The sequence below is a fragment of the Oncorhynchus tshawytscha genome, linkage group LG07, assembly GCF_018296145.1.
Source record: "Oncorhynchus tshawytscha isolate Ot180627B linkage group LG07, Otsh_v2.0, whole genome shotgun sequence".
NCBI classification, from domain to species: domain Eukaryota; kingdom Metazoa; phylum Chordata; class Actinopteri; order Salmoniformes; family Salmonidae; genus Oncorhynchus; species Oncorhynchus tshawytscha.
Genome location: NC_056435.1, coordinates 8,740,112 through 8,763,083, shown reverse-complemented (window position 1 = coordinate 8,763,083; position 22,972 = coordinate 8,740,112). Strand labels below are relative to the sequence as shown.

General features: G+C 44.5%; 1 protein-coding gene across 1 annotated transcript; it reads left to right on the top strand.

Annotated features, from left to right (window-relative positions):
• The first annotated feature begins 2,487 nt into the window (after positions 1 to 2,487).
• LOC112253822 (mitogen-activated protein kinase kinase kinase 2) lies at positions 2,488 to 21,153 on the top strand. The gene is made up of 15 exons (XM_024425843.2): positions 2,488 to 2,881; positions 7,293 to 7,371; positions 7,544 to 7,662; positions 7,817 to 7,957; positions 12,419 to 12,532; positions 12,901 to 12,997; positions 13,218 to 13,348; positions 13,968 to 14,047; positions 14,169 to 14,329; positions 14,482 to 14,694; positions 14,914 to 15,062; positions 15,137 to 15,268; positions 15,479 to 15,608; positions 15,862 to 16,039; positions 16,938 to 21,153. Exons 2-15 carry the CDS (start codon positions 7,320 to 7,322, stop codon positions 17,155 to 17,157), a joined length of 1,917 nt encoding a protein of 638 aa, XP_024281611.2. The 5' UTR covers positions 2,488 to 2,881; positions 7,293 to 7,319; the 3' UTR covers positions 17,158 to 21,153.
• Positions 21,154 to 22,972: the final 1,819 nt, after the last annotated feature.

The following is a 22,972-nucleotide window of genomic DNA, read 5'->3' as shown; positions in this document are numbered from 1 at the left end:
GTCTCACCGGACACAGGCACTGCAAAATCTCATACAATACATCCTGTCTGCTTTGTGACAGAAATTAAGCTCATCAGTGCTGCACGAGTCAGAGCAGTTGACTATCCTGTCTGGCCTCACCTCCTTCACCCACTCTGCAGTCAAGAGCATAACCAGCAACTCCACTGTGTATAAATGGCCTGTTGCTCTTTTTGTCACTGCCACCTGAAACTCAGAAACACTAAAAGCTGCACCTGTCCTCCCTGTTTTAGGGTCCTTAGATCCATCAGTGAATACAACATATTCAAGACAGCATACAAGCAGTCCCACCTCTCTCACCATGCCCTTACCTAACCACCAAAAACTTGCATTCAGATCTCATTTATGCTCCCAGGACTCTAGGACCACCTTTTTTCCCCCAGGATGTGTGACTTTATGTCCTTGAAGATTTACCCAATATTTCATGGGTAGTTATGTACTTCTCAACTTTAACGGCATCTCTCAAATCAAATCCAATTGTATTGGTCACATACACATATTTAGCAGGCGTTATTGCGTGTGTAGCGAAATGCTTGTGTTCCTAGCTTCAACAGTGCAGTAATATCTAACAAGTCACAACAATGCACACAAATCTAAAGTAAAAGAATGGAGTTAAGAAATATATCAATATTAGGACGAGCAATGTGGTTGCCACCGGGGGAGGTCCTGACTGCTCCACAACGTATACTTAGAGCTTGAGCCTGGATTACGTCTAGCTTTTTTTAAGATGTCAGAGCTGCTGATCCATATGCTACACTACCATAGTCCAGTGATAACCTTGATAGGGCTGTATATAACGTTTTTAATGCCATTCTACCCGACCCCCCCCCACTCCATTCCTGACAGGCAACGCATGACATTCAGTATTTTATTTCCTTTGCTAACTACTGTGTTAATATGTTCCGCCCATGTCATTCGAGTGTCAAATCAGACCTTCAGGAACCTAAACACTTCCACCGTCTCCAGCTTCCTCCCGTAGAGCTTCAGCTACACTTCCACCCAAACATTCCTTCTAGTAGGAAACCCAGTCTGTGTTTTCTCAATGGAGAACTTGAAGCCCCACCTGAGGGACCACTGCTCAACTTCTCTGATTGCTTCTTGAACTCTCTCAGTTGTATGTGGAATTTTTCTTCCTCTCTTCCACCGCGCCTGGTCATCCGCAAACAATCACCTCCCAAATATCTGATCTCACCTGGAGAATAATTCACCAATCATAACGGAGAACAACAAAACACTAATCACACTTCCCTGGGGGGGTACCATTATCTACCTCATAGCTTTCTGACATACAGCTACCCACTCTCACTTGTACTGATCGTCCAAAAAGGAAGTCCTTTATCCAGTCAAAAACACTTCCTCCAACCTCCATGCTATCCAGTTTGATAAGCAGGCCCCCCTTCCCCGACATATCATAGGCCTTCTCTGAATCAAAGAAAATGGCTACCACCACCGCCTTATTTGCCTGTGCCTTCCGTATGACTGACTAGACCCAATACAGGATGCATCGTTCCCCTGCCTTTCCTGAATCTGATAACATCGGCCTCTGCTCTCCAGGAAGTACGTCAGCCTTTCTGTTATCCTCCTTTCCGTAAGTTTACAGACATGAGCTGTCAACGCTATCAGTCTATAACATGCTGGATTAATAGGGTCTTTCCTTGGTTTCTGTATTCCGTCCTGCCACACCTTATTGTAAAGGTCCAATTCTTTTCCCATGATGTAACACATCTCCTCCTCCTCTCCTCTGACCCTCTCTTTCCAACGCTGTCCCTCTTCCGTTAGATTATTTGAGCTGTGCACCTTCACAAATGTCTGAGCTAACATCTCTGCCTTCTCCATGCCTCTCATTGCAACAGTCTACCCACTTTTCAGCACAGGGAGATCCCGATCTCGTATGACCCCACTCATCCTCGTAATCATACCTCTCCCACAGAAGTAGTCCTGCCTATGTTTCCACAGAAAGGGAATAGTTTTGTTTCTAAATAAGAGTCCTTTTAATGTTGTGCTTTGGCCATTGCATCACTAACTATTCGCCAGCAGGAGACTTAGTGGCACTGAAGAAGCAACCTGGAATTTGAAATGTTGGAGTAAAAACAATTACATACATTTCACATGATTTAAGTACTGTAGCTAAATTGTATTGCCCAAGTGTGAATGCCAGGGTTAAATTGCAAAAACGTTGGAAGATTGAGATTGGAAGTGCATAGCAATGCACATAGTGAGATTGGAGGTGCATAGCAATGCATTCTGACCTATTATGAATCAAAACGGAATAATGTGAGATTTCTACAATTATTGTATGAATATTTTAACTATAAAGTGCAGGACTAGGAGTGCAAGTTATTAACAAATATATTTATAACTATTTTTCTTTTTCTAGGTTACCTCTTCTGTCTGTGTTATTAATCTGACAGCCAAATCGAACGACCACATATTCTGATGACGAAACCAGAAGCACACACACATTTCTCTGACATCAACAAACTTGTGTTGTGGTTGGACTCTTCCAACTAGGCTTGATGTTATTATTGGGGGAAGATTGCAGCTGAGCTGTGTCGGTAGAACCGTTTTCATGTAGCTAGGTTTACAAATCAAACAGACGTGTGGATTAAGTTCTCGTCAACGGATAGATAATCAAATGCTTGTTTTAATTTGTGCACGTCGCCATTGTCAGTTTTCACGTCGAAGAACGTCTTGCACAACACAAGCGTTAGTGATATCTTGGCCTGAAACTCGGGGCCTTGGACTCAAGTAAAGTTCGAAGCGGACTCTAAACTTCTGCTTTCTCAAAGACCGCTATCCGCGGGGCCGGGGCTCTTGTCGCTGGCCCTGTGGATGAGGAAGTGAAGATACAGAATCCACCCAGGTGAATTAGAAACATTTTAGTTAACCGTTACAATTTACAGAAGGAAAGTACTTGACGAATTGATTTGCACGATGTGTGTGGCCCACGTCACGTAGCTAACTAGCTACGTACCGGTAGCAAGCAAGTTAATCGTGGAAAACATTTAGCTAGCTAACGTTAACCAGCTAACTCGACAACTTCCCTGTCAGGCGATGTAATCTAACGTTAGCTGTCTTCTGCAAATTGTTGATTGTAATCAGATAATATCAGTTTGCTAGCACAGATGCATGTCACCGTCGATAACCAACTAACACGTTAGCTAGCTGTCAACTTCTGTCATGAACCGACTGGTTAGCTGTGCAGCTAGCAAATGAGGGTGTCTCATGTTGATTTGGATCGAAGTGTTTAGAGAGATAATGACCATAGTCATAGATCCGAATGTTATAGCTCAATTAGCTAGATAAGCGTGCATTGCTAACTAGCTTGAACAATAGCCTCATATGGGTTCGTTCCATTTGATTTCAATCACTTTTTGACCGCACCCCATTTGGTTTGAATGACACTTTAAATATTTGCCAATGGCAGAGGTGGTCAGAAAGCTAAAACATTTTAGTAGGTAGAGGGGTGTTCAAATTGAACCAATTTTGCACACGGGCAACTACACGGTAACAGTGACGCTGAGACTCAGATTTGTCAGACTCAGAAACAATTTCCACTTAACATTTTATAAAAACACATTCACTTAAAGAACAGTGCAGATGCAAAGTTTAGTAACAGAATGATGGCACAAACCTTCACTCTGTTACCAAAGTTTACACCTGCACTGTTCAAGTAAATGTGTTTTTTGTCAAATGTGAAGTGGAAATTGAAAGTAGTCATTGTGCATTGTTCTATGGTTAGTTTAGCTTTGCAAATATTGTTTTTTGTTTGACATTTGAATGTGAAAAAGTCTGTCACACTGTTATCGTGAAATTGCACACCCCACCCTACATTGCCTAATAAATCAGACTTTGATACAAATGATTGGTATACAGTCAGAAACAAAGTACAGCAAAATTGTGGACATTTTCCTTACAAGCCAGAATGTTGAATAAAATTATATTTGAACTTACTCTACCGGTTTTCTGTGCGGTTGGTCCTTCAGCTGCTTAACATGTTCGTTAAAATATCAACAGGAAAGTATTGTTTACCTAACTTACTGAAGTAGACATTTCTATAACCTGCCACATGCAAAACCATGTAAAGACCTGTTGGTATGAGTGCGTGCATGTACTTCTGTCTTGTGCACGTGCCTTCGGTCATAATCAAACACATTTTGATTGCCACACACACAGACCCATGCTTTGATGTCTGTTTAATAATACTTTCCTGTGGATATTTTGACCAGCTGAAGGATCAAATATCATTTTATTCAACATTTGTTGGCAGAGAATGTAATGTTAATTTCTCTACCATAAGCCGCCTCCAACATTGATTTAGAGAATTTTGCAGTATGTCCAACTGGCCTCACAACCTCAGACCATGTGTATGGTGTCGTGTGGGTGAGTGATTTGCTGATGTCAATATGGTGGGGTTATGGTATGGGGCAGGTATAAGCTACGGACAACGAACACAATTGCATTTGATCGATTGGCAATTTGAATGCACAAAAATACCTCTACTAGATCCTGAGGCCCACTTCTTTTTTTAAAGATGGGTCCACCCACTTGTTAGCCAGGCCCACCCACTGTGGAGACAGGCCCAGCCAATCAGAATTAGACAGATACTCCCCAGTTTCATCAGCAAGTCCTGATGGCCGGTCTCAGACGATCCCACAGTTGAAGAAGCTGGATGTGGAGGTCCTGGGCTGGTGTGATTACACGTGGTGTGCAGGTGTGAGGCTGGTTGGACGTACTGCCAAATTCTCTAAAACGACATTTGAGGGGGCTTATGGTAGAGAAATTAACATTCAATTCTCTGGTACCAGCTCTGGTTGACATTCCTGCAGTCAGCATGCCAATTGCACGCTCCTTCAAAACTTGAGAAATCTGTGGCATTGTGTTGTGGCATAACTGCATGATATGCCACACTTGTCAGGTGGATGGATTATCTTGGCAAAGGAGAAATGCTCACTAACAAGGATGTAAACAAATTTGTGCATTTGAGAGAAATGTTTTTTGTGTGTATGGAGCAGTTCTGGGATATTTTATTTCAGTTCATGAAACATGTAACCAACTCTTTACATGTTGTGTTTATATTTTTGGTCAGTATATTAAATTGTTGCATGTTACACAGCATACTCTTGAATACAGGTTTAGTGTCATGTCAATCATAGATATATATTTCAGACCCCTTCAGACCACTGCAATTTAACTGGTGCATCATTGGCATTTTAAATTGGCTCTATTATCTATATTTCTGTGATATCAATAGGTTTCCTATGGAGGACTGACAGTATAATTTACAACAAATTATATTTCCATTAAAGTAAACATTTTTTGATGTGTGGACAATCCAATCATCTTTGTGCTACCAGTTTTGAACATTGAAATGTTATTCCCATTTTAGTACATTTATCATACTCACCCTGTATTCAAGAGCCTCAATGTCTGTGTCTCAACCGATGGCTGGCACAACACAAGCATCACAGAAGATGTAAAATAGGGTGTAAAATAAGAGTTTTTAGATAACTGACGTTAAAATATTATTAAAGTAGTTTGACAACCCTGTTTGTAAGCTTTAAAATGTATATCAAACTGAACTGTATCTTTTCCGGTGATGAAGACATGGATGTCTCATGGTAGGGTGGGGGTGTGCAAAATGGGTAATCTTTAAGCACCTCTATCTCCTAAATGTTTCTGCATTCGGGTCCAAAAAGTTACTTTCTGACCACTTCTACCATGGGCAAATATACACTGCTCAAAAAAATAAAGGGAACACTAAAATAACTCGCTCCTGGATGAGCCAGTTCCTATGCTTCCTGGCTGATGTTTTGGTCACTTTTGAATGCTGGCGGTCTTTCACTCTAGTGGTAGCATGAGACGGAGTCTACAACCCACACAAGTGGCTCAGGTAGTGCAGCTCATCCAGGATGGCACGTCAATGCGAGCTGTGGCAAGAAGGCTTGCTGTGTCTGTCAGCGTAGTGTCCAGAGCATGGAGGCGCTACCAGGAGACAGGCCAGTACATCAGGAGACGTGGAGGAGGCCGTAGGAGGGCAACAACCCAGCAGCAGGACCGCTACCTCCGCCTTTGTGCAAGGAGGAGCAGGAGGAGCACTGCCAGAGCCCTGCAAATTGACCTCCAGCAGGCCACAAATGTGCATGTGTCTGCTCAAACGGTCAGAAACAGACTCCATGAGGGTGGTAAGAGGGCCCGACGTCCACAGGTGGGGGTTGTGCTTACAGCCCAACACCGTGCAGGACGTTTGGCATTTGCCAGAGAACACCAAGTTTGGCAAATTCGCCACTGGCGCCCTGTGCTCTTCACAGATGAAAGCAGGTTCACACTGAGCACATGTGACAGAAGTGACAGTCTGGAGACCCCGTGGAGAACGTTCTGCTGCCTGCAACATCCTCCAGCATGACCGGTTTGGCGGTGGGTCAGTCATGGTATGGGGTGGCATTTCTTTGGGGGGCCGCACAGCCCTCCATGTGCTCGCCAGAGGTAGCCTGACTGCCATTAGGTACCGGGATGAGATCCTCAGACCCCTTGTGAGACCATATGCTGGTGCGGTTGGCCCTGGGTTCCTCCTAATGCAAGACAATGCTAGACCTCATGTGGCTGGAGTGTGTCAGCAGTTCCTGCAAGAGGAAGGCATTGATGCTATGGACTGGCCCGCCCGTTCCCCAGACCTGAATCCAATTGAGCACATCTGGGACATCATGTCTCGCTCCATCCACCAATGCCACGTTGCACCACAGACTGTCCAGGAGTTGGCGGATGCTTTAGTCCAGGTCTGGGAGGAGATCCCTCAGGAGACCATCCGCCACCTCATCAGGAGCATGCCCAGGCGTTGTAGGGAGGTCATACAGGCACGTGGAGGCCACACACACTACTGAGCCTCATTTTGACTTGTTTTAAGGACATTACATCAAAGTTGGATCAGCCTGTAGTGTGGTTTTCCACTTTAATTTTGAGTGTGACTCCAAATCCAGACCTCCATGGGTTGATAAATTTGATTTCCATTGATAATTGTTGTGTGATTTTGTTGTCAGCACATTCAACTATGTAAAGAAAAAAGTATTTAATAAGAATATTTCATTCATTCAGATCTAGGATGTGTTATTTTAGTGTTCCCTTTATTTTTTTTGAGCAGTGTATATATATTTAATTCAAATGAAAAAGGTGACGCGGTCAAAAAGTGAATGAAATCAAATGGCACGACCCAATGTAAACTATATTTAGCTAGCAATGCTAGTGAGTGACTAATTCTGTTGGTGTGCAATACTCAGATTTTACAGGAGAAAGGAACCCCTTTGATGGGAGAATCCTCTATCCTGGACTCCTGGGTGAATCAACGTGTCAAGATGAGTATGTACACTTCCTCCCAACACATAGACGCAGTTGTAATACATCTGAACTGTCATGACATTAGGCCATATCTGATCATCTAAGGTGCCCTGGGAATGCTTTGCAATACTCTCTGTTCTATGGCTTCTATTCTGTGTTTTCTGTTCTGAGCTTTCGATCTGCCCCAAAACAGACGAACAGGAGGCGCTGAACTCTATAATGCAGGACCTGGCCGAACTGCATCGCTCTAGCCGCCCTGCCATGACCCTATCTGACCTGGGCAAACCCAAGGCCTCTTCACCCAAAAATCAGGTCTGTCCACTTCTCAACTTGTCACTGATCAGAGAATACTCTCAATACAATAAATGGCATTTCTCTTCCTCATCCCCTTTCCTCTCATGAATGCTGATCTCTCAGTGTGTGTGTGTGTGTGTGTGTGTGTGTGTGTGTGTGTGTGTTTATACAGAACGATGTGCGAGTGAAGTTTGAGTACAAAGGGGAGAAGAGGATCCTGCAGTTCTTTCGCCCAGTCAGGCTTGATGACCTGGGGAACAAAGCCAAAGTGGCCTTCGGTCAGGCCATGGACCTGCATTACACCAACAATGAGGTACATATCACGATAACATCATCACCAAGTCACAGTGTGGCTGGGCTGTATACAGTATTTTACAATAGACCGGTATTGATGTACAGACTAGTTTGGGTTTCAACTTGACCTTCTATAACGGTATTTGAATATTTGGTTTGTGATACGCCGTGTGTAACGTCCATTGTTATTGTTTACGTTGCTACTTGAGTCATCGCTCACCATGGCGCTTTCCACTCAGACCTAGCCCCTGCCTCTGCCCCTGAAGGAGCGCTTTTGTTGTTCCTCAACCACAAGCATGTGTACTTGTATTTGTTTGTTTCATAGTAATAATAATAATACAATAATACAGTAAACCTTGAGACACTTGCGTTCTGTCTGCATGTCAGTGCAGCAGATGCTACAATGATGTTGATGACAGCTATGATGTTTTCACTTTGCTTCTTAATATAAATCCTCTAGTGTTCTATAATGACACTATTAGTTTGTGTTTCTTACATCTGCAAACAGCTAGTTTGTCTTTCCTTAGGAAGTTGGGCCTAAATCTTGTTTGCCGCTAATGGCTAGTTAGCTGGCTAGCTAGCTAATAAATGTACTGAGTAAGAGCAAATGTAACTAGCTGAACAGCCTGATAATACCAGTGATGGTGTAGACCTAAATCAGCATGTTTGTGCAATAGTATCTTCTAAATAAAGAGGAGTACCCAAAGCATTAGCTATGTGAAGTAGCTAAGAGAGAACATTCAATGTAGCCAAAGAATATAGGGTCCCCTAGAAAACACTTAGGTTCCTACCCTGTCACAATAACTTCTCCTTGGCATTTTGTCATGTCAAACAACACTATATTCAAAATGCCCACTATTATATTCTAACTATAACATATGAATGATCATTATATGTCCCTGATATCAACAGTTCACACAAGTGTTTGGCTTTAAATTGCAAATCGGATCACAATTCAATCAAATGTATTTATAAAGCCCTAATTACATCAGCTGCTGTCACAAAGTGCTGTACAGACACCCAGCCTAAAACTCCAAACACCAAGCAATGCAGGTGTAGAAGCACGGTGGCTAGGAAAATCTCCCTAGAAAGGCCAGAACCTAGGAAGAAACCTAGAGAGGAACCAGGCTATGAGGGGTGGCCAGTCCTCTTCTGGCTGTGCCGGGTGGAGATTATAACTGAACATGGCCAAGATGTTTAAATGTTCATAGATGTCCAGCAGGGTCAAATAATAATAATCACAGTGGTTGGAGAGGGTGCACCAGGTCAGCACCTCAGGAGTAAATGTCAGATGGCTTTTCATAGCCGATCATTCAGAGTATCTCTACCACTTCTGCTGTCTCCAGAGAGTTGAAAACAGCAGGTCTGGGACAGGTAACACGTCCGGTGAACAGGTCAGGGTTCCATAGCCACAGGCAGAACAGTTGAAACTGGAGCAGCAGCACGAGGTGGACTGGGTACAGCAAGGAGTCATCAGGCCAGGTAGTCCTGAAGCATGGTCCTAGGGCTCAGGTCCTCCTCCGAGAGAGAGAGAAAGAACAGAGATAATTAGAGAGAGCATACTTAAATTAACACAGGCCACCAGATAAGACATGAGAAATACTCTAGATATAACAGACTTATCCTAGCCCCCGACACAAACTATTGCAGCATAAATACTGGAGGCTGAGACAGGAGGGTTCGGGAGACACTGTGACCCTATCTGACGTTATCCCCGGACAGGGCCAAACAGGCAGGATATAACCCCACCCACTTTGCCATAGCACAGCCCCCACACCACTAGAGGAATGTCTTCAACCACCAACTTACCATAATGAGACAAAGCCGAGTACAGCCACACGAAGATCTCCCCCACGGCACAACCCAGGAGAGGGGGGTGACAACCCGAACAGGAAGATCACATCAATGACGCACCCCTCCTAGGGACGGCATGGAAGAGCACCAGTAAGCCAGTGACTCAACCCCTGTAATAGGGTTAGAGGCAGAGAATCCCAGTGGAGAGAGGGGAACCGGCCAGGCAGAGACATCAAGGGCGGTTCGTCGCTCCAGTGCCTTTCCGTTCACCTTCACACTCCTGGGCCAGACTACACTCAATCATAGGACCTACTGAAGAGATGAGTCTTCAATAAAGACTTAATGGTTGAGACCGAGTCTGCGTCTCTCACATGGGTAGGCAGACCATTCCATAAAAATGGAGCTCTATAGGAGAAAGCCCTGCCTCCAGCTGTTTGCTTAGAAATTCTAGGGACAGTAAGGAGGCCTGCGTCTTGTGACCGTAGCGTATGTGTAGGTATGTACGGCAGGACCAAATCAGAAAGATGGGTAGGCGCAAGCCCATGTAATGCTTTGTAGGTTAGCAGTAAAACCTTGAAATCAGGCCTAGCCTTAACAGGAAGCCAGTGTAGGGAGGCTATCACTGGAGTAATATGATAACAATTTTTGGTTCTAGTCAAGATTCTAGCAGCCGTGTTTAGCACTAACTGAAGTTTATTTAGTGCTTTATCCAGGTAGCCGGAAAGTAGAGCATTGCAGTAGTCTAATTTAGAAGTGATAAAAGCATTGATACATTTTTCTGCATCATTTTTGGACAGAAAGTTTCAGATTTTTGCAATGTTACATAGAGGGAAAAAAGCTGTCCTTGAAACAGTCTTGATATGTTCGTCAAAAGAGAGATCAGGGTCCAGAGTAACGCTGAGGTCCTTCACAGTTGGGACCTAGAACGAGCATCTCTGTTTTGTCCGGGTAAGAAAAGTAAAACATTTGCCGCCATCCACTTCCTTCTGTCTGAAACACAGGCTTCCAGGGAGGGCAATTTTGGGGCTTCACCATGTTTCATTGAAATGTACAGCTGTGTGTCATCCGCATAGCAGTGAAAGTTAACATTATGTTTCTGAATGACATCACCAAGAGGTAAAATATATAGTGAAAACAATAGAGGACAAACCATCCACAGAGACCAGGCAAGAACATGTCAGTGTAGACCAATTAGGGTTTCTAATCTCTCCAAAAGAATGTGGTGATCAATGGTATCAAAAGCAGCACTAAGGTATAGGAGCACGAGGACAGATGCAGAGCCTCTGTCTGACGCCATTAAAAGGTCATTTACTACCTTCACAAGTGCAGTCTCAGTGCTATGATGGTGTCTAAAACCAGACTGAAGCGTTTTGTATACATTGTTTGTCTTCAGTAAGGCAGTGAGTTGCTGCGCAACAGCTTTTTCTAAAAATGTTGAGAGGAATGGGAGATTCGATATAGGCCGATAGTTTTTTATATTTTCTGGGTCAAGGTTTGGCTTTTTCAAGAGAGACTTTATTACTGCCACTTTTAGTGAGTTTGGTACACATCCGGTGGATAGAGAGCCGTTTATTATGTTCAACATAGGAGGGCCAAGCACAGGAAGCAGCTCTTTCAGTAGTTTAGTTGGAATAGGGTCCAGTATGCAGCTTGAAGGTTTCGAGGCCATGAATATTTTCATCAATGTGTCAGGGGATAGAGTGTTAAAAAACCTGGGTGTCTCCCTTGATCCTAGGTCCTGGCAGAGTTGTGCAGACTCAGGACAACTGAGCTTTGGAGGAATACGCAGATTTAAAGAGGAGTCCGTAATTTGCTTTCTCATGATCATTAACTTTTCCTCTAAGAAGTTCATGAATTTATCACTGCTGAAGTGAAAGCCATACTCACTTGGGGAATGCTGCTTTTTAGGTAGCTTTGCGACAGTATCAAAAATACATTTTGGATTTTCCTCAATTAAGTTGGCAAAATAGGATGACCGAGCAGCAGTGAGGGCTCTTCGATACTGCACGGTACTGTCTTTCCAAGCTAGTCGGAAGACTTCCAGTTTGGTGTAGTGCCATTTCCATTCCAATTTTCTGGAAGGTGCTTCAGAGCTATATTTTCTGTATAGCAGGGAGCTAGTTTCTTATGAGAAATGTTTTTTGTTTTGCAACATTTGGTTAAAAATAAAGCCTAGATTGTTTGCTCATATTGTGCAGCCCTACGTGACAGTGTGGAGATCTCAAATGAGTGCAAGAAATGCAGAAATTGATTAAAATGCAGGAAATTATATTTGGTTGAATTGAACACTATAAAACCATCAGATTGGAGAAAGACACATTGAAATCACTTAGGATGTATGTGTTGCCACTCTAGGGTCATAAAGCAAATGTAGAACTTATTATTCATAACATAAAATACTGTCATGCCGTCCAATATTTAGTAAATACCGTGATATGATATTTGGGCCATATAGCCCAGCCCCAAGTCACAGTGTTGGTTTCTGGCAGTCAAATAAGCACCAAAAGCCAAAATCCTCAACATGTCTGAGCGAGATAATTTATTGTTCTGAGAGAAACTACCAATATACCTTCCACTTCTCTTTCACTTCCTTCTCTTCCTGCCATTTTGCTCTCGTTTCTTCCTCTTCTTCTAACCCGACCTGTCTGTTTCCCTCTCTGTGGTTCTCTCCTCTCCTCCCTCCCAGCTGGTGATTCCTCTGACCACTCAGGATGACCTGGACAAGGCCGTGGAGCTGCTGGATCGCAGCGTCCACATGAAGAGCCTGAAGATCCTCCTGGTGCTCCAGGCCTCCTCTCAGGTTAGGACCACAGAGTTGGGAGTGCTGATCTAGGATCAGTTGAGCCTTTTGGATAATAATGAATAAGATTACGCGGACAGATCCTAGATCATTACTTCTACTCTGAGAGGCTTGGCGGATATGGGCCCAGATCACAGCACAGTGACTGTAGGGAATCGCACACAATCCATAGCATACTGCTGTACTGGCTGATTGACCCATCAACAGCTCACTATGTTCAGCATACTTTCTTGAGTATTTACTTGAATGTATCATCTTGAGGCCTTTGTTTAAGCTGACATAAAAGCATTGTTTTATTCTGTAAAAGAAAAGGTTGTATAGTAAAACTGTTTTGATATGGATGGATGGTGTTTAATTTCTCCTCTCAGACCTCCACGTCCAGCATGGACCTGCTGCCCCCACACGAAGACCTGGACAACACCCGCTTCAGGGCCACAGACAATAAAAGCATGCTGGCTTTGATAGGTGGGTCATCAACTCTGTGGTGTTTTCAATGACAACTGTGTGTGTGTGTGTGTAATTAATTAATTCATCTGCGAAATTGTCCTTCTAGTAAATACTTTCCATTTCTTTCTCCAAATCCATTTGCTTCATGACATTAGACGCATCCAAAACACATCGTCTTTCACCACCAGTCTAGTAGTAAGTCTTCAGCTAGAAATGTGTGTAATTGTCTTTCATCCAGGGTCCCACTCCGGGGACCGCAGCTCTCCCCCTCCAGGCTACATTCCCGATGCCCTCCAGCAGGTGGCCAGAAACGGCTCCTTCACCAGCATTAACAGCGAGGGAGAGTTCATTCCAGAAAGCATGGACCAGGTAACCTCACCTATAGAGATGGATAGAGGACTCTTTATCCATCTAACCTGTTTTAGCATTGACATTGCCTTTTAGGACTTCCACCATTTTTTAAAGTAGTCAGCTGTTTGGGGTATTCCTATGGGTTGGGTGATCAGCCAATCAGAGCGTTGTCTTCTTCAAATTGGGTTGCCTATGGTTTGTAAATGGCTTTTAAGCTACATCACCGCCATCTAGGGGCTGTAATAAATGAGTGACACACGATTTTGTCCAGGACTCCAGCACTGCAGTTGGTGGTAAATCACAAATATCAGCTTCACTCTTCTTTTTTTTTTATACACAAAAGAAGAAAATGGACTACTTTAAAATGGAGATGGCCTCAATGGCGATGCCCATGCTCTCACAGATGCCATAATGGCACAGATAGATAGATGAGTCACCTATCTGTATGACCTCACCTCTGAGACTGGGGAAAGATGGAGACAGGGGCCCAGATTAGGAACAGTCATACTAAGGCCTGGTCCCAACACTCTCGCCTACTCGTGAACTGGCCTTCATTTCCACTGTTATGAACATTTTTATTAACATGTTCAGAGTATGACAAATGACAGCAGTCACAAACTCAATCTCTCCTTTCTAGATGCTGGACCCTCTGTCAATGAGCAGTCCAGAGAACTCTGCATCAGGGAGTTGTCCCTCACTGGACAGCCCACTGGACAGGTGAGTCGTGAACATCCAGCTAAGAACCACATAGCCAGCAAGCATTGTGGTAACCTTCAACACTTCACCTTCTGAATCGAACTGTTTTTAAAGCATGTATTCCTCCTGTATTTCCTTGCAGTGATAACTATCCTAAGTCCCGTATGCCCCGGGCACAGAGCTACCCAGACAACCACCAAGTTTACCCAGAGTATGATATTCCAGTGTTTGAGAAGTCGGGGAAAGGGGGCACTTACCCAAGGCGATACCACATTTCCTTTGGCCTTCAGGACTACAGTGATGGTGAGGGACCAAAAAAAAACAGACTCTCTCTAAAACGAAAGTCCAATTCAACTTTAAATCCGGGTGTCCCGAGTCCGATTCTTTATTTTTAGAGTATCACAGAAAACTATTGTTGTTTACCTTCATTCTCCCTCTCCCATCCTCCCCTGCAGGGCGTAAGACGTTCCCTCGAGCGCGGCGGACCCAGGTCCACGGCTTCCATTCCCCGGTCAGTTTCAGCCCCACAGAGCAGTCGCCCAGCACCAGCAGTGGCAGCAGTATATTCACCCCAGACTTGGAGGAGCCCGGGGGTCGCAGACGCAGGGGCAGCGACATCGAACCCAACCCCACCCTCTCCGTTATGGACATCAGCCCACCCAGCCGCTGTGAGTAGAGCTGGCTGGGGGAGAGAATAGGGAGGGGTGGGAGAAAAAGGACAGATTGAGAATGGAGAGAAGAATGCTTATGTGGGGGTGGAAGAATGGAAGAAAGTTCAGGTGGAAGGATAGCTGGTCTGGCCAGGTAGCTGCTAAGCACTTTGCAACAAACTTATTTCTTGGAAGCGCACACAAATGACCTGATTGATTTCCCCCATGTCTGCCCAGCTCCACGTGCCCCTACGAACTGGCGGCTAGGTAAGCTGCTGGGTCAGGGTGCTTTTGGCCGGGTCTTCCTGTGCTACGATGCAGACACGGGCAGAGAGCTGGCTGTTAAACAGGTCCAGTTTGACCCAGAGAGTCCCGAGACCAGCAAGGTGAGTGGAACAGAGATTGTGTGTGGTCGAGAGTTGTGTACGCTGTGCACTCAACATATCTTGTCTATCTGCAGGAGGTAAGTGCCCTGGAGTGTGAGATCCAGTTACTGAAGAACCTGTGTCATGAACGGATCGTCCAGTACTACGGCTGTCTACGAGACTCCAACGAGAGAACTCTGTCCATCTTTATGGAGTACATGCCCGGGGTAAGTGCGTGTGTATACGGTTGAATAACTGAACTTAGACCAACTCAATCCTGTCTCCGTCCACCAGTGTGGCGATGTCGGCTGCGTTCCAGGTTGTATTTGTTTCAGTGAAGTTTCACAGATGACCGGCACGGCGCTGCTGCAGTAACGATGACCTGGAACGGACCCGCCGGTTGCTTTAACTCCCATACGGTCACCCTCTGTCCCTAGGGCTCCATCAAAGACCAGCTGAAGTCGTACGGGGCCTTGACGGAAAACGTGACGCGTAGGTACACCCATCAGATCCTGGAGGGAGTGTCCTACCTCCACAGCAACATGATCGTCCACAGAGACATCAAAGGTACAGAAGGAGAGGGGGATAAATGGATGGAATATTGGAGTAAAATGTTGCTGATTCCGATAGGAAGGACCATTATCATGAATGAGAGTGCTGGGCCCATATTCTGGTTCATGTAGTGCTTATGACAGAATGTTGATGGGTATTGAGGGGAACATTGCTGTAACTCAAGCAGTGCCTTCTGGGTAATGTTTCTTATGAGAGAATGTACCTATACCACCTCCTTACCTCTTCCTGTCCCTCCCTCTTTTTCCAGGGGCCAACATTCTGCGGGACTCTGTGGGAAACGTGAAGCTGGGGGACTTTGGGGCGAGCAGGCGGCTACAGACCATCTGTCTGTCAGGAACAGGGATCAAGTCAGTGACTGGTACTCCCTACTGGATGAGCCCAGAGGTGATCAGTGGAGAGGGCTATGGCAGGAAGGCTGATATCTGGTAAGACTGATTATTACTGAGGCAGACTTACCAGCAAAATAGTTTCCATCTCCTTGTCTCCTCTTTCAAACCATGGGCTGAGACTTAACGCCCACATGCAGTCTTTGTATTTAAAAAAGAAAATCACTGTATGGCTAAAATGTAATGAAAATAACTCATACATTTTATTTTATCATGTATTTCCCTGAGCGTCCCTTCGCCCTTGCTCTGTCTGATCGTGTGGGCGTTAGGGAACACACATTTTGAAGATATTTGGATACACACCTGTGATTAGCTAATAGGATGGTCTAGAGCCCACCCCCTTACCCAAATGACCAGTCATTGGTCTATTATAATCAGATCCCATTGTCATGTGGGCCAAAAGTTCCATCCCACCTGAACAGGCTGAAATTCCAGGCATTTTTTTCAAACCGCTCTTACACCAAAAGCTCATTATAATTTGTACAATTTCAGACTGTTATTTTGACCTCATAGTGTGGAAATATCATAACAGAACATGAAAATCTAGTTTAATTGCACTGCACCTTTAAGAGGTTTCATATGATTTTCAATTAAGTCTCTTTAAATTAGTGGTCAGAAAGGAGAGGGGTTCTGGAAAGGAGGCTATGGTAGATGAGTGTAACAGCCACTGTCATGTAAATCTTGGTGAGATGAGAACCAATAACGATCTTGATGTGTTGAGTGGGAGGAGCTATAGGAGGATGAGCTCATTTTAATGTCTGGAATGGAATTAATGGAGCAGAGTATCAATATGTTTGGTACCATTCCATTCCAGCCATTAGAATGAGCCTGTCCTCCTATAGCTCCTCCCTCCAGCTGCCTCTGGTGGGATGTCATGTCAACTGTTGATGAGGAGAATGATGATGATGTTGGCTAATGTCAGTGGTGTCCTCTCCAGGAGTGTGGGTTGCACGGTGGTGGAGATGCTTACCCAGCGGCCCCCCTGGGCTGAGTTCGAGGCCATGGCGGCCATCTTTAAGATCGCCACCCAGCCCACCAACCCCTCGCTGCCCGTCCACGTCTCTGACCACGGCCGCGACTTCCTCAAGCGCATCTTCGTGGAGTCCAAGCTGAGGCCCTCGGCCGACGACCTTCTGAGGCACATCTTTGTTCACTAGCCCCTTCCCCCTGACCCCTGAACTGCCAGAGATGTCCTTAGATGATTCGCTGCCTCTGACTCCCCCTGACTCCACCCTCCCAGCTCCAGACAGGAAGCCCCCATTGGACCAGAGAGGACTTGGTGGGAGGTATCCATCTGGTGATTGGATGAGGTGGGTAGCGGTGGGGACTACAACTCCTGTCTCTGTTTTTAGGAGACTGGCAAGGAGGAATTAATGAAAGAACTCATTTAGAGAAAAAGTTGCACCTTAATTTCAGAAATATGGCAAGTTGTTCAACCAAGATGACAAAATAACCTTTTTTGAAAATGTTTTTATGATTAATATCTCCTGCTTTTGATTGTGGAGTGTGACTCGGTCACTCTGCACTTAGCTCACTGAGTCAACGTCTGTGTTTATGATCTGGACCTTAGTGGAGATTTGAGGTGATGATCATGATAATCTGGGCCACGTTTAGTAGGCAAACGTTGTGGAACACATTGCAGATAGAGGTGGCATGACTAGAGCCGAAACAATTCCTTATTCTACATATCTTAGAGGAAGGTTTGCTCTACATGCTATATCGATCTGAGCGTTGCATAACGTTGTGTCCTGCTGAACGCACCCCTAGTGTGGTCCTGACTCGACCCAGAATGTACAGCTGAAAACCCATAGCACGCTGCTATCGAATCCACAACCAGAACACCGGGTGAGGAGAACACCCCCCCCCACGCTTCCTGTCACACTGCTGCCTACGTTGCTCCCCCCTCACTTGCACATTCACAGTCCATGTAGAGCACCCAGAACTCAACGATTCTTCTTACTTATACTGTAGACATTCTCTCGATGCTGAAAAAATGCTTTTGTTGCTAGGATCCCTCGCTTTACTTCAGTCTGTCCCGCGACAGTTGTGAGTGCCTGTCTGTTCCTCTGCTGTGTCAGTCAGGTCGCCTGTCTGTCAGGGTCTGTTGTCAAATCCCCTCCCAGCCTTTCGTTCTTTGCCTTGTGCCTTTTTTAGCAGTGTAGAAACATGTCTAGTTGAAACGTTTTCGGTATGCATCAGACGAGTACCAGCCTATTTACGGTGCGGATCAGATCCAAGTGTTGTGGCACTGTTCTCTGCCTTCTCCTCACCAGGGTTCATAGGTCTCTTACTGACCCCAGATCAGATACAATCGAGACACACCAAAGCAGAAACCTAGAGTGCTCATCATAATGGGTTTGGTGCTTCAGTTCTTAACAGAAATGCATCTGAACTCTGTGATTGGCCGTGTGGTACTATGAGGCCAGTTGATTGCCTAAGGTTTAGGCAGGCCTTAGTTGATTGGTCAAAGGTACATTATGGCATTTTAAAACCGGAAGAGTGGAGAACTGCTAGCCAATTAGGATGCTTGTTACTCAGTTGTAGGCATACTGTATGTTAATATCAGGTACTACTTTGTGCTGAAGCACTATGTTAGCCAGTTTACATCTTGACTAAGATACTACTGCACTGAACAGTACTCAGCAAAAAGCTCTGCAATTATGCCAATATCAATACTCGACAGTACTGGTGAATACTCAGTTATACTCCACAGTGTTGGACACCATCTGGTACTATTGTGCCCTCTTGCCCTACAATGCCTTGCGAAATAAAGTACTGGTATGTTGTAGTAGTATGTGCTGTGTCATGTCTCACATGCTGCTCCTCTCAAACACTCCTTTAGCATGCGCACACACACCAGAGCAGTTTTCAGTATGTTTCAGTTGGGGATGGGCTCGACTACTCGATTCTCGATTTGTATTGGAAATTTCCAAATGCAACTATTTAGCAGGTTCAAATGACAACATTTCAAACTCTAATATGTGTTTTATTGTTTGGAGTGTGTCAAGTGCACTGCAAATATCTCATTAAAAAAAACATGAATTGAAGCAATCGATAGCATACTGCAAGATGGTTTTGCCAGCAGCCCTGTTTTGTACTTGCATGTGAGTACTCGAGTACCTGAAATTGTTTGCATGAGAATACTCAGACATTTTTTTCCAGATGTCAATCCCTGGTTTCAGTGCTGTACTCAGCCATACCTCAACATTACTAACAAGTAGACTTATCTAAAATCACAGCAGTGCTAACTGTTTTGTGCTGCTTTGCACAGTGAATGTCAGATATATTTGACCCTTATTTTCTAGATGCAGAAGGATAGGTATTGGATGACGACCTCGTCCTTTTTTAAATTAGTGATGGAAGTGGCTGTCTATTTGACTCCAGGGGAGTTGTTGTTGTTGTCATTGCCTGTAAGCTAACCCATAGGTACTCACGGTATGGAAACACAAGCTCTTTTGTGTGAGGAGTTCAGGAAACCTACTGATCAACTAGCCTGAAATATGATTGAGCATTTCTCCCATCACCTAGGCATTAACTCCCCCTCAACCATAGGTACTAAATCCGGTCTCTCTCGCCCGCTGAAGGAGTGCTGGTTAAGCTGGTTAAGAAAAAGAATTGTCATTCTTTTAGTCTGAGAAGCAAAATGGCGACCGTGCATGTTATCGGCTAAGCTGGTCCCCAAGAAGCTAGACCCCTTCCTTACCCTCCTGCATTGCCTGTAAAAATGAAACTGAACATTTCCATTGGCACTGGACTCGCTGAGATCAACTGTCAACAGAAATAGTGACGCCATATGCACTATTTAAAACTGGTACATAATGCGTTCTCTACCGCTCGCTTCTTCAAGGTTACTCATTGGACGATGGACTTCTACTCTGTTGAGCATAGACTGTCTTGTGTTGTTTCTGTTAGCGATGACCTTTTTTGCACATTTTTTAAAGACTTCAGATTTTTTACATTGATTGTAATACTTTTGCTTCTGTGTATGTGGGTGTGAGTGGATGTGTGTGAATGTTGTATGTGAATGTCTGTGGTTGTGTTGCACAAGGATGTTAGTCAGGAATGTAATGTTTCATTCTCACCACCAGGTGGCCTCATTCACCATTGTGGATTAACACTCCCCTGTTGAAATGAGAAGTCTATTCTAACTCTGAACACAGACTTGGTGGCTGTCCTTCATTTGGTTTTTAATTTCACACCCCCACTCAGAGGGACTGTTAGTTAGTGATAGTAGTGTATGGTAGACGAGGCCTGAATCCCCAAACCCCTGCTCCTTACTTGTGTAGATCTGAGAGGATTGGACAGGTGGGTTTGGGATGCGGGAAAGACTTCAAGTAAAAGGCAGTGAACTGAGATACATATGATAAGGAACCACATGGTATTCCCCTGCTTCTTCTAGAAAACCAACAAGGTACAGACAAACTATACCAATATGGTCCAATATGTGCTTTTATAAGCAACTGCTGACACTCCAGGGTGCTGTAAGCACTTCTCTCGTGTGTGTGTGTGTGTGTGTGTGTGTGTGTGTGTGTGTGTGTGTGTGTGTGTGTGTGTGTGCTTGACTGTGTACTGCAATTTGTGCTCAAATGACACTTGGGGGTGCCCAAAATGCCTTGCGCATTCGGACTGTAAAAAAATATATAGTTGAAGAAAAATAATGTGCCCCTTTTTAAAAAGAAAGATTACACTTATATCCCACACATTTGTTTTCTGTGTATTGTAAAAGAAGCCATGTTTATAATTCCATTTGGTTTGTGACCAATAAGCCTGTTTTTATCAGAACTGTATATCAGTGGTATGCATCATTTTTTTAATATATATTTTTATTTTTAAATGGGAGATTTTATGCATGGTTGGATCCTGAGGAGAGGTTCAATGGTGGCAGGAGACCCATTGGTTTTAGCCTGAGTGCCAGTCTGTCTGTGCCACCATACTAATTCCATGTCACTCATTGTTTGGCTTGTCAAATGATAGCAATGGAGTAAACAAGAACAGATCTGAGACCAGGCTAAGGCCTATTGGCTCCTCTAAATGAATGCTGAAGAGAGGAGACATCTTGATGGAAAAGGGTTGGGAGAGACTGTCAGTCTGTTGGCACTTTGATGTGTTAATAATTATGATGACAATGAAAATAATAAAATATATTTATTTCACCTGTTTTTCTAAGATTTACTTTTTTTTTTGCAAAAAAATGTATTTAACCTGTTTTTGAGATTTATGAGCACAATATATTATTTTGTAAAGGCAGTGACAGGCCTACTACAGGTCTGATTGCATCATGTGAGCCTTTTAGGACATGCATGTTGTTGACAGGCAAGTATAAGCAGTTTTTCCGCGAATGGACAACCGTGAAACTTGATCATTTGCACTGAAATTTATCCAAACTATTGTTGTCTTGTGATTTCTTGGCTCCATGTGAAGTGTATGAGCTATTAGCAGTGTTTCCCAAACTCTCCTGGGACCTCAGGTGGTGCACGTTTGTGTTTTTGCCCTAACACTACAAGGCTGATTCAAATAATTAACTAATTTAAGCTTTGATTATTTGAATCTGCTGTGTAGTGCTAGGGCAAAAAACAAAACGTGGGACCGAGTTTGTGAAACACAATTAGTGACAGGTCTGAGTCTCACACTGCCCTGAGCCACCTAGATAAGACAAATACCTATGTTCATTGACTGCAGCTCAGCGTTCAGCACCATTGTCCCTTTAAGCTCGTCACCAAGCTTAGGACCCTGAGGGCTGATGGGCTGACTCCAGGTGGGGTCACCTCTGCCTTGCTGTCCCTCAACACGGGGGGCCCCACAGGGGTGTGTGCTTAGTCCCTTCCCGTACTCCCTGTTCACCCACAACTAACACCAAGTTTGAGACACGGAGGGGGTAAGCCTGATCACTGGTGACAATGAGACGGCCTACAAGGAGGAGTTCAGAAACCTGGCAGTGAGGGGCCAGAGCAACTTCTCCCTCAATGTCAGTGAGACCAAGAAGCTGATCGCGGACTACGGGACACGGAGGGGGGACGAGCACACTCCCATCCACATCGACGGAATTGCAGTGGAGTGGGTCGAAAGCTTCAAGTTCCACAGTGCTTAAAATTGTCCGCGCAGACTCGCGAAGAAGGCACGTCAGCGCCTCTTGCCCCTCAGAAGGTTGAGAAGGTTTGTCATGGACACTCAAATCCTCAAAGTTCTACAGCTGTAACATTGAGAGCATCTTGACTGGCTGCATCACTGCTTGGTATGCCAATAGCACCGGCCTAGATTGCATGGTGCTACAGAGGGTGGTACGGACAGCCTAGTACATAACACAGGCCATACTCCCTGCCATCCAGGAACTCTATATCAGGTGGTGTGAAAGGAACGCCCGGAAAATCATTAAAGACTCCAACCATAGACTATTTGTTTTCTCTGCTTCCGCACGGCCAGCAGTACCAGTGCATAAAGTCTGACACCAACAGGCTCCTGAACAGCTTCTATTCCCATGCCATAAGACCGCTAACTAAATGGCTACACAGACTGAATTGAGTTGTCTCTGCACACTTACAGGGCCCTACACACTACTGCACACACACTCACTCCATCATTTGCTCACAAACACATATGCACATACATTTATACTGACTCTAAACACACCTGCACACACAATCATATAACATGCTGCTTCTCTGTCTATCATATCCTGATGGCTAGTCACCTTACCCCTTATACATATCTACCTCTATAGATCCAATATCCCTGCACATTTGTAAATATGGTACTGGAACAGATCCTGTATATATTATAGTATGCTTGCTTTATCGTGTTCTTGTTTTTATATCTCGTGTTTTGATTTAACGTTATTTTTAGTATTACATAGTTATTGATAACTGCATTGTTGGGTTTTGAGTTTGCAAGAAAGGCATTTCACTGTACTTGTGCACGTGACGTTGAAATGTGAAACGTATGGGCGAGTCCCAATGTGCTGCAGGGCAAACTGTA